This window comes from Ceratosolen solmsi, unplaced genomic scaffold, assembly GCF_000503995.2.
Source record: "Ceratosolen solmsi marchali unplaced genomic scaffold, CerSol_1.0 scaffold39, whole genome shotgun sequence".
Classification (NCBI taxonomy): Eukaryota; Metazoa; Arthropoda; class Insecta; order Hymenoptera; family Agaonidae; genus Ceratosolen; species Ceratosolen solmsi.
The window spans coordinates 455,328-467,834 of record NW_011948433.1 but is presented as its reverse complement, the minus strand read 5'-3'; the positions used below and the strand labels follow the sequence as shown (position 1 = coordinate 467,834).

Here is a 12,507-nt window from a genome sequence, read left to right as displayed (position 1 = left end):
CTTTATAAAAGTTGATTCATACTTATTTATATCATTATGCATTGTACATTAAAATCGAAGAATTAATTGTATTTCAGTTTACAATTAGTAATTAATAACATTAAGTATACATCATAACCACGTATTCATATTAACGATTTATCAATTGATTTACTTACTTATAGTTACGCCACGAAATTTAATAAATCTTAATTTAATAAAAATTTTAATAAATATCGAAAAAGATCAAACATTTATAACCCGTTGACATAATTAATTTATTAAACAAATATTATATTTCATTCCATTATTTCGATTTAGGAAAGACGCAATTTCAGTCTTTATGATGAGGACATGGACAGGAGCAATAAGCACCTGATAAAGTTACAGCGTGATCCATAATATTTTCAACTTTGCAATTTGCGGCTGTGGCGTATATCCAGGATTCTGTTACATGTCTTGCTGATTTTGGAATATCCGTGGGCTCCTAAATGGATAAATCAAATTTTATTCAATACCTTGAGATTATGTTCTGTTGTAAAATTATTTGTACGATTCAAATAATTAAAAGAGCTAACTACAGATTTCTCTATCGAACCATTATATTTTATATTGATATTTAATATTCATATGTATATATAAGTATTTGTCATTTTTAGGCAATGTATTGTATGATTAAAAATAACAAATAGTATTTTAAAATTAATCGCAACTGCATTATTATTAAATTTCAGTCTGTTATTTATTATTGTAAGAGATTTTAAAAATGAGATTTTAAAAATATTTTTTACATAGAAATTATTACTTTAACTGCAAACTCCTATGAAATTTTTCAATTAAATACAGATAAGATTTTTTAATTTAATTTAATTAAATTGTACATCATTTATCGTGTTAAAAATTGAAAAAATATATAAAGATCAAATTCTGCGGCTAATTGCTTCATTAGATGATCGTAAATTTTAAATATTAACACTAGTAATCTTTAGACACTTTTTTTTTAACGAAGTTTTAACGAATATAGCAAATTGTATAAAAATAATGATATTTTTCCAGTAAATCGCATTCATTCGATGATAAGTGCTGAAAGTGAAGCATAGTCTCCGTATTTCCTACAAAACTTTCAAATTTAACGTCTATATATATATATACAAGTATCGGAATAACAAATTGCTGAATTGTCCTCGTTATTTAAGCAATATATTTTTTCATTATGTGAATATGTCATGCTGTACTCGTATTAATAATTAATGTTGGCTGTTCTAATGAATTTCAAGGCAGAAGTCGAGAATCTATTATTAACACATCGTCAAAAGTTAATATGATCGTGCGATGCCATTTGGAAGTGACAATTAATTAGGAGGTAAGCCACTTTAGTCATTTCGCACGATCAGTAATAGATTTTCGAATAACCTCATTAATCTAATTACGGATTCTGTCTGCTGTATATCAAGCCACATCGCTCCGAGAACATATACAGAGGTTCGACTGAAACATCATAGCCACGATCAAGTATATTCGCCCATTCGTTACCACCAACATTTCTGTGATATAATTTATTAGTATAATTACTTCTTCGTAATACGAGCCGAAATTAACGTTCTATCGATGTGTTAAAATGTTCGATGATTTTTTCATGGGCAAAATAGTTACACAACGGCTAGTTATACAAGATGTAGAATTTCGATTCATTATTTGTTTCAAGTTAATTACATTTTATAGAAGTCATTTTGATTTACCATGTAACCACCAACCATAGAATTTCGAGATTATTTGAAATTAAATATTTAAATGTTTTATGCGTACGGCCGAAATCAAATTTCGCTGAAATCAAATTGACAGAGAGTATTGATTCGTACGTAATAAAATTAATTTTAATGCAATATACTCGAGTAATGCAATTAAGCGGAACGAAATAATTATAACGTTTGTCAGTAATGAAATATTTTTAATTTACTAAATAATATCATTTATAATGTAATGTGGTAACGCTTACATAATAGCGCTTTCTAAAGCAATTACGAAATCTATCGAATTATGATTTATTTTTATAACATTTTTCAATGTAATATAAATTTATACTTATTTTTGTGAAATGATAATTGCGCTATCGTAAAGCTGATTTAATTCGTAAATATACCATCAAGTATATTACCTTCATCATTTTTATTGTAATGGAATCAAGATTATATGAAACGAATAAATTTTTGTTGAATATCATTTTGTAATTTCGACGCTTCCTAGACTTTTATCGTTATACCCTCAATGCTATTTAACCAAGCTAAATCAAATAAATCCTATATTAACATTTATAGCTGCTGTATTTTAAATGTTGGAAATGTTTGAGCAAAATACTGGACTTACTAGTAAGATTGTAGCGGCTACACTAGCGCATCCATGGATAACGTGAGTCGCTTCGTTTTGTTCAGCTCTCGAGAGAATCGCTGCACCAAGTCTGTTTACATTCCATATACAAAGTGATTAAGGAAAATGAAGTCTTGTACTCCAATGAGCTTATGTGGCTATTTTTTAATCCTTCAATTTATCTATCGACTATTCTCTCATCACATTTTACAAATTATCATTATCAATGCACTTTTGCTGTTAATCGAGGCCAAAAGGCAATGTGTAAGTGAAATAAATTGAAAATAAATTCTGAAGTACGAGCTCACTCTTGCATTATCTATCAAGTATATTACTATTATTATTATTATTTATTATTATTATTACTATTATTATTCAATGTATTATAAATTTAATTAAATTTGTAATCAACGAAGCAATCGATTTAATTTCTATCGATGTTTATTTGCAATCGATGACTGAAATAAGATTAATTTTGTAAAATATGCAGGATAATGTTTTGGTTCCGTTAGAATGAAAATAAATGTATACTAATTTTGTAATCATTGCATGGATAATAGAGTATCCTCGAACTCAAAAACATCACTTCAATCTGTATGATTTACATATCTAGGGCTTAAATTTATAATTAATAATAAAAATTCATTTTCTATTTAACGACAGACAATTATTTTCGAAAATTAAAATTTTTGCCCGACACTAAGAAAGTGAAATTGAACTGAAATTTTTAATCAGAAAAAAAATTTAACCAAACGAAATTTTCTCTTAAGTTTATAACGATTTTTTAAGTTTCGACAAAAGTGATCCTATTGCGCATTATAAAAGTTATCGAAAAATTAATTAGGGTATGCTTGAAACAAATCCTTATTATTTATTTACAATATGACGTGGATATCCATTATTCTATTTACCATCATTCCTAATTAATTATAACAAATAATAATTAGAATAATAAAGATAATTGATAAATAAACAATTGATATGATTTGTAAAGATACGTAATTTAATGTTCTATAATACATGTATACATAAGTATGTATGCATCTAAATTTATGAGTAACTTGGAGAAATAAAATAAAGCAAATGGAAGTAGCTAATGGAGAAGTGTAAAAACCAAAACATTTTTGTACATTACATTACATACATTTTTGCTTGGCGTCTTTCCAAATTTAGTTATACTTAAAAATTGTCTTTAGGGAGCTGACGTTAGCTTTTTGTGCCTCCATCACCCCGAGAGACGTATTTGCAAGAAAAAGCTCCATTCAAAGGTAGCATATATATATATATATATATATATATGTGTGTGTGTGTTAGTCCCTTGGGTGCTTGAATAGTTAAGAGTTAGAAAGAACGAAATACAAGGAGTTAAGAGATAGAGATGAGAGAGAGGGGGGGGGGGGGAGTATAATAGAGCCTGCCATTTCTTCGGTGCTTCTAACCCTGTTACGACTATAATAATCTGCTTTCAAAGGGATAATGTTTTCCTCCCTATAAGATTCTGGCACGTGTAAAGTGATGATGTCTTATGATTACTGTAATACAAAGTACAGTATAAAATTGTTTTCTTGACTATTCAGATAATTTTTTATTAATTATATTAGAAAAATTAATTTTATCAAAACTTTCTTTTTATTCCATTTTTATAGCTATAAAAAATTACAGTTTTAATTAAGCAAACGATTAAAGCAATTAGAATTTAATAATTTGGATAATACAGTTTTATAATATTTAATCGAAAATAAAAAAAAAAAAGTTATATTGCTTTTATTGATTATAGTAGTAGATAATTAAAAACTTTTATCCTATTATAAAAAGATTATGAAAGTTTCTCGTATAATTTCTGAAAAAGGTAAAATAATTGATCTATAGTTGCATAAGTAAGCAATTAATTAGTTCTTAATATAATTTGTATCATAATAATAATTAAAAATAATTATATATATTGATGCCTCAAGCAATAAATGTATATGCAATTTAAAAATAAAATTTCTTATAAAGTTCAAAACAAATCATTTCACTAAATTTGACAACTAATTTCATAATTAAAATGATTTTGCGGTTGTAATATGCTCATACCATTATATAACTATATAAACTTATTTATATATCATTTTGAAAATATTGGCAATTATATTTAGGATATATTTAAATATTAATATATTTTAATAGAACTTTTAAAATTTCTAAATTTTATTCATTTATTTGGATACATAAAAATATTCAACATTTGTTTTATATAGTAAATTATGAATAAATTTTAAACGATTACACGCTTCAATATAGTAATTTTGTCCTTTACAATTCAATTTATGGTTTAGTATAAATAAGAAATAAATAATTATCATCAATTAGAAAATACATAATTAAAAACGATTCATTTATAAAATTACGCTATTTAAATCTATTATTATTTACATATACATAAATTAAAGTTAAAATTACTTCGAAAAGATTTATTGAAAATTCTTTTGTACTTTTACCTACGCATATACTTATTCATGCATAAAGTATACTAAATAATGATTAGTTTTAATGTCGATATCTTTCGCAATTGTGAGAAGATAAAAAGAACATTATGGAGATGAATAAGATTTTTAAGAATTTTCCATAAAAAAAAATATTGCAACGTAATTTATGATTATTGATTAATATAAAATATCAGACGTAGAAAAAATTCTTATAAAAACAAGTATCACAAGATGAGCATTTTTTAAAAGCCTTAAAAGCCGAGTTTGGGTAAATAATAAACTAAGCGTTTAAAAAAATAGTTGAAAGGATACGTCTTAAGTGTTCGTCGGGCAGCTTTTCTCTTTTCAGGATCCAAATCATTGGCAATATAAACTCGCGCGTTCGAGAGTAAACATCGTAATTTCTGCAAAATATTTAATTAATATTAAGACTTTTGACTTAAATAAATGGGTTTTTGGGAATATTTCTTCATCCGCGTGATGGCTTAGTTGTATAATGTTTTAATCGAATGTACGACGTAAGAGAGAAAAGTTGTGAAATATTATTTGAAAATATTGTTTTACGTGTGTACATAATTTTTTCGTTCGGTTTAAATTATCATGAAAATTATTTTTAAACATACCATTTTACTTTCAACAGGCTCGTTTATAGGTTTTGCATCCTTTGGTAAATACTTTGGTGGCTTTCGATCATTGATCCAATTTAACGGACTACCTGCTGCACTATACTCGATATACTGTAATTTATGAATCATTTTGTTATAAATATGTAGTATAATGAAGAATTAATTACAAGTGTTGAAATGTAACTTACGTCGGTGCCAATAAAAGAATAAAATTTTGCTCTATTTTCTTCCTCTGAATCATTACTTGACTTTGAACGTTCTTTTTCCTCTTCTTCTAAAACTTTATTCTTATTGAGAAATTTGGTTAGTATTTTTCCTGGAGATTTGTTAACCATTGTGTTTTTATCGCGTCCTTTTAATTTTACAGTTGCTTTATGTTCTTCTCTTTCATCTATTTCCATTTTTAAACCTTCGTTGGAATTATTTATGTTTATCGTGCGGCTATTTGTTGCTTTTTCATCCCCGGGTGACGATGATTCTTGACAACTCGATTGCTTTTGTTTTTTTGCTTTTATTTCTAAATTACAGTCATCGTCAGCGGGCCTTTTCTGCTGATGAGAACCGAGTAGAAGCGAATAATCTATTGATTCTGTACTTTTATTGAACAACTCTTTCAGTTCGTGTAGGTTTGTTGCTGTTTCCCAATTTTTGTCCTCGCGAATTCGAGTGACGCGAGGAAATCTTATGCTTATACCATCGGCAGTATGTACGCCTTGATTGGTAAATTCGGCCCCTGTAATTTCCCAAACTGGCTGATTCTACAAAATTAATTTCATATTTTCATATATTACACATCATAAAATATATAAATGCATGCGATATATATATATATATATATATATCATGAACATTATTACTTTATAAATAATTTACCTTAGGATCGCGTGCGACGAAATCAGGTATCATAGGCTTGTTTGCTCGGAGCCATTTTGGCAGTAAATTGGGATCTTTGGAGATTTTTACCATATCCAAGGAATATTGCAATTCCGTTAATGTTGCGTCATCATGGCCTGTATGCACCTGAACATATAAGCAGTAACGTAAAAGTCATTGAACTATTCATAATATTAATATGTAATTTGCGAAATGTGAAAGACATATTCAATTGTTGTTACCTTGGTAACTGTTAACCATATATCACGATCAGGATCGTAGCATCCCATTAAAAAAATTGACATTATTCCACCTAAGCGGCCAAATAAAGAGAAAATCAAATATATTTAGTGATATTATTCTATAAGGAATTATATTACATATGAAGTTCTCATTTATTTTAACATATCAAAGAGAATAATTATTTGCGCAATAAACATTTGTATCACACTATAAGGATATTAAATTAATTGAATTGATTTATAGTGACATTATTTATAAAATTAAACAAACATGTTAATAAAATCATCGACGTGCCCAGATAAATGTTTAATGTAATTGTTATTTGATAAACGATTTAAAAAATAATTCCAAAGGGTAATTTAAATTTTAATCAGTTCTTTTTATAGTTTTCGCGATCATTTTATTGCTATATAAATAAATTTTCAAACCTTTATGTCCAGTACCGTACCAAGCACCGACAACAACGAGATCTGCGCTATCAGCCATTGCCCCTTCGAATAAATAATCCTTCTTTATCTTCAACCAATGCCTCTTCCCGGGTTCATATTTACTCTGTCAAAAAAAAAAAAAAAAAAAAAAAATAGAAAATATGCTATACGGGTACGTAAAATGGCAACGAAATTAGTAAAATAATTTATTAAATTTATTATTGAAATTTTTAATTTTCGAATAACTTACATCAACGCTCTTCAACACTAAGCCTTCGAGACGGAGTTTAAAAGTTTTTAGAATCATTTCAGTTAATATTTTTGAATCCTTAAAAAGAAAATTAATAATTAATCATCAAGCGAGGATTAAATGTTTCATCACTTTATTATCCATCATTTCTTACATTTATTTCTTGAATTTCTGATAATACTATTCGATTTGGTATAGGCATCATTTTCTTTTGTAATAACTCTCTTCGTTCTATTATTGGTCTGCATAAAGATAATTTTATATTTTATTGTTGCATTAACAGTACACAATTAAAAATATAAAATAACTAACCTGTCCATTAGCGATTTACCATTGTAATAAATAATATCAAAAACAAATAAACAAACGCTGGCATTTTTGAATTTTGCCTTCTGAAACGTTACGTCATAACATCTGCTATTAGTGTGATTAATGAAAAAAATAATAATATTGTTTATGAACTATTGTTCACTTTAAGTTATCCAACTAATTAATACCTTATGAACACCCAATGTTCCAAAGGGAAGTGGCTGGCCATTCGTCGTATCTATTAAAAGTATTTCCGCGTCAAGTATTAAATCATCACCTTCCGGAAATGCTTTTGGTATACAATCTTTTAAAAAATTAACCTAAAATAGAATTTCATACGCAAATGCAATAAAAATAAAAATTCTTAACGTATAAATTTTTTCTTTTTTTTTACTAGTTTAATGCATAGCAATGGCAACACCAGAATAACGTAGATTGCATCAAGATTCTTGTCATATAATCGGCAAATGTTTCATTAATAACGTTATTTTTTTAATATAGAAATTATTTATTAACCTTTTTACGTTAAAATATTTAAATATATTTATAATAACTTTCTTCTTTTCACAGTTATTTTATTCAAATAATTTATTGTAATAGCCGTATATTTTTGTTTGATTTTTTTTCTACAATTACTACATATTGAATATGGTTATATGCTTTTCTTTTCTTATTTTGTTCTTCTTCTAATATTAATGAAAATGTAGAAAAACAGTAGACCTCAAATATATCGGCAATAAAATGTAACTTCTACATTATTAAACAACTTGAGTTTTGTAATTAATTGCAAATAGCTTCTTTCTATAAATATTAAATTTCAAGAGTCTTCGGGTTTCAACCAAAATATGCTTAATGTTGACATATAATCTAAATCCTCCCGTGTTCTTTTCCGTTGCATTTTACATAAATTAAGGATTACATTATCCATCTTTTTAAGTAAGCTTGATTATTATACCGTGGAATTTGTATAGAAAAATTTTTGAATAATATTTCACAAATTTATGATTGACTATAGTATGTCAAAAAATATATTGTTTTTCAATATTAAAGAATGTGCAATGAGCGAGCAATATGGAATATAATGTTAGTACTATTTTTGCAAAATAAAACGAGTAAATTTTTCTTATCTAATACTAATTTGAAATTTATTCAATAATAATATTATATGCTTCTTACTTTATGCGCCAATACTGGTTTCAAAGAGCGACTAAAGTAACAAAATTCTTTGCCCATTTTATGAATCTGCACCCTTTCACCGTCATATTTAACTTCAGACAACATACCGCGTGGACATTTTTCCATGGCCATATCTACGGACTTGCAAGCCTCTGCCTGTAATATATTCAATGTACAATTAAGATTCCATCAACATAATAATTATCTAATCTACAAGGAAAAAGATGGGCATTGACGCAATCCGTTAAAGTATTATGTAAATTTTGTATAAAGAAAATTCAAAATAATATTGTCTATTATCATCTTCGATAACTTATCAAGAATATCCCTTGTAAGCTCTTATATTTTTATTGGCTAACAGAAAACGAACGGATATACACTTACAAGCATTGGTAGGACTGGTGTCATCAGCGCAACACTCGCAATTTTGCCACTTTTCGGTGATTTCGTAAGCTTCGAGGGGGCAGGAAGCGAAGTCGAAGTAGACGCTTTCTCAAGAGAAAATACAGACGCCTTCGATGATCTATCGAGGCATCGTCGAATAATAAATGGAAGGTCTCTGGATACCTGGAATGCCGCGTAGGCATCATCGTGAATGGCTTCCAATCTTAATGTAACAAATTAGTGTTAATTTTAAATGGACACTTTTCACATGCACTGAGGACGATATTGAACATAGTCTTACATGTGTTTCGGTCCCGCGTTAATTCTCAGGTCATGTTTAATTAGTCGAATAATCATTTTTAAGTCATCAGGCGTGCATCTGCAAATACATTAATTACAATTTGATGATGTTTATGAGGAATCAGCGATAATCCTCGAACAATAAATTTACGATAAAATGATTTTCCAGAAAATTATTTTTATTTGGCTTTAATTTTTTATTACTTCTAAATGCAACTTTGTACTATACCTTTAAATAACTTTAATTTTCTATTGCATTCTCGTCACTTAATATTGAACAACCACATTATAATATTTTTCTAAGTTATATTTTATATACGTTTAATATTTATTTCACAACCATAACTTGGAAACTATAAAGCAATATGCATTTTATTTACATTTAAAAATGATTCAATCCATTTATTAAAAAAAAAAAAAAAAAAAAAAAAAAGAAAAAGAAAAAAAAAGAAGAAAAAAAGCCAATGATATTGAATACCTCCTTAAGATGGATTTGAAGTGATAAATCTGCTCCTCTTCCTTGGTAAGTGTAGACAGCTTCTCCAAAAATTCATCTACCTATCAAGAGAAAATACATTTGTTAGTGATAAGAGAAATATGAGAATTAAAAATTTCTAGTTATTACATTCTAGATATTACAGTTATATTACTATTTATTCTTGTACTTTTCATTTTTCTTTTCTTTTTTTTTTCTCATCCAAGCATGAAAATATCAATGACATTTACCCTAGTCTTGATATTCCAGTCAATTACTTTAAAAATATTGTAATAGCCTTTGTTAGCCTATTATAAAATTTTAATTTATTCCATTAGTAATTGGATAGTATCATGGGTAGCTAAAATAATGACTAAAAATTTAACAATCAAATAAGTAAATAAAAAGTAAAATATATCAAAATAGATTAATTTTAATTAGTTTAAATATAAAATATAAATTCAACAAATATTTGAAACTTTTAGTACGAATCTAATAGAGCTGTAAAAGTTTTTTTTATTATTAAATTGTCAATTTATTTGTGCACGTAAATTTAATTATTCAACAAACAGCCCATATTTACATATATAAAACATGCTTTATTTTTCTTAAACTTTTTAATAATATGTATACATAAAATAAAGCAATATTATATTATTAATAAATGTAATAAATATTATATCTATGATAAATATATTGAAAATACCTTATTTTTTCGTATGTATTTAAATAATATTAATTTGTGAATTAATTTTGGAATTTATAATATCTGATGACATATTTCATTAATTTTTTAAAAATATTACTTAAAACATTATCATCTTCAAAATTATATAAAAATTATAACTAATGTATTTTAAAGACTAGATAATAAATAAACTAATACGAATGACAAAAATTTGTGTAATTTAATTTTATATTATTAAAAAAATTAGTATTAAGAATTTTTTGACTTCAAGGTAATTTTAGGAATGTTATTTTACATAATACTAAAGCATCAAATATATTAATAAAAACTTACGACGATCATTCAATTCTGAAGTATCCTATTTTAAAAGAAAATATTTTATTTTGTACGTTTACGTGCAATACTAATATAAAAGAGATATTACAGGTTTATATTTATTTAAGGAAAACATTATTTTGTAGTTTCAATTGTGTGGACATAAGTGAATGTAGTAATTATATATTTATTACTATTATATATTTACATAAAAATTCGAATCTTTAGAAAGTAAGTAAAGCCTTAATATAAAGTATTATTGGATAAAATGAGACTAGTATGTTGATTAGTTTCTTTTGATAAAAATATGAACTTTAGAAAAATGGTTTTAAATTGAAATATAGTCCTATAAATTATTTATATAATTCTGACAAAAAAGTACATAATTTCCATTAAAGGATAAAAATATTTTAAACGTTAATATTGCTAATATCTCATTGTTTTTTTCTACTATGCATTTTCATATGTTTATGTAATTAATTTATGTTTGTAATCTTATAGGAAATTTTACATAAAAAATAAAAATATGTTCTCATATATTTTATTTTTGAGCAAACAGGAAAAATAAGAATAAAAGAATAAGATGAAACAAAGAGATAAAACACTATTATTTACAAACCTTACATATTTTAAATAATAATAGATTAATAGTGAATTATTACTTAAATAAACAAATTAACCTGTCAAAATATTCGAAATTAAAATAATGAATGAATACATTTTATAAGTTGTTGGGATACGTTAGATAATATTCTTTTTATTATATAACTTTATTTTATTATTGTATGTTAACTACTTTACTAATATAATTCTTAAATAGAGCAAGAAAATTAACTTTAAAAGCATTTTACGAACACCTTTAAGAAATATTATACTCGCGTAGCTTCCAAATAAATATGATATTGATGAAAAATGAAAATTATTATTTTTTAAATACATTTAAAAAAAAATATATATAAACGCTTATCACTTTTTATTATTTAATACAGAATTCTATGAATTTATATGCAAGTAATACGACGATGAAAATGTTTAAACTAATAGAAGAAAGTAAGTATTTATATTATTAGATATCAAAATTGATTTAGAATAAACTTATTTGCTAAATTTATCATTATCAATCAATTTAATATTGTCAAAGACATAACGATAATGCGAATATATTGTATGGATATAGATGTAATGTGATGCAAGTAGTGACAGAAGAAAATATTCCGTCTGGAGATAAATGTAGTAAAAAATAAGAAGTGTCGAAAAGACAATCACAATACACAAGAAATTTGTTAATTAAATTAAATAGCTCGAATATTTCTATTTAATAAATCAGGAAGAATATACTATATGTAATAACAGTAGGATACAAAAGAATGATGGTAATTTACATAAATGATTATTAGAATTAAATTTAATTAAAAAAAAAAAAATTATGATAACAGTTTCATAGACCTTACTGATATTAATATTACAATTTTAGGAAATTGTACGGCATTTTTAAATCACATTTTACGAAAGAGCTAATTATTCGAGCTGCAAAGTATCATATTTATAAATTTATTCTTAAAAGCTTATAATTTTCTCAATAGAAATATATATCCAATCTAAATCTAAATATATGATTATCTATCGATA

At 25.7% G+C, this 12,507-nt stretch overlaps 1 protein-coding gene across 1 annotated transcript in view; it reads right to left on the bottom strand.

Moving 5' to 3' along the window:
* Positions 1–237: 237 nt before the first annotated feature.
* Positions 238–12,507, bottom strand: part of DNAlig3 (DNA ligase 3) — a 43,524-nt gene continuing 31,254 nt past the window's right edge. The window contains exons 4-19 of the mRNA XM_011502349.1: positions 9,879–9,958; positions 9,402–9,479; positions 9,101–9,323; positions 8,717–8,872; positions 7,729–7,860; positions 7,544–7,623; positions 7,386–7,473; positions 7,232–7,309; positions 6,982–7,105; positions 6,553–6,623; positions 6,311–6,457; positions 5,626–6,195; positions 5,435–5,548; positions 5,124–5,215; positions 2,344–2,434; positions 238–466 (exon numbers count right to left, since the gene is read on the bottom strand). Of these exons, the coding sequence (XP_011500651.1) occupies positions 314–466; positions 2,344–2,434; positions 5,124–5,215; positions 5,435–5,548; positions 5,626–6,195; positions 6,311–6,457; positions 6,553–6,623; positions 6,982–7,105; positions 7,232–7,309; positions 7,386–7,473; positions 7,544–7,623; positions 7,729–7,860; positions 8,717–8,872; positions 9,101–9,323; positions 9,402–9,479; positions 9,879–9,958 (2,277 nt within the window). The 3' untranslated portion in view covers positions 238–313. The remainder of the gene's footprint in view (positions 467–2,343; positions 2,435–5,123; positions 5,216–5,434; positions 5,549–5,625; positions 6,196–6,310; positions 6,458–6,552; positions 6,624–6,981; positions 7,106–7,231; positions 7,310–7,385; positions 7,474–7,543; positions 7,624–7,728; positions 7,861–8,716; positions 8,873–9,100; positions 9,324–9,401; positions 9,480–9,878; positions 9,959–12,507) is intronic.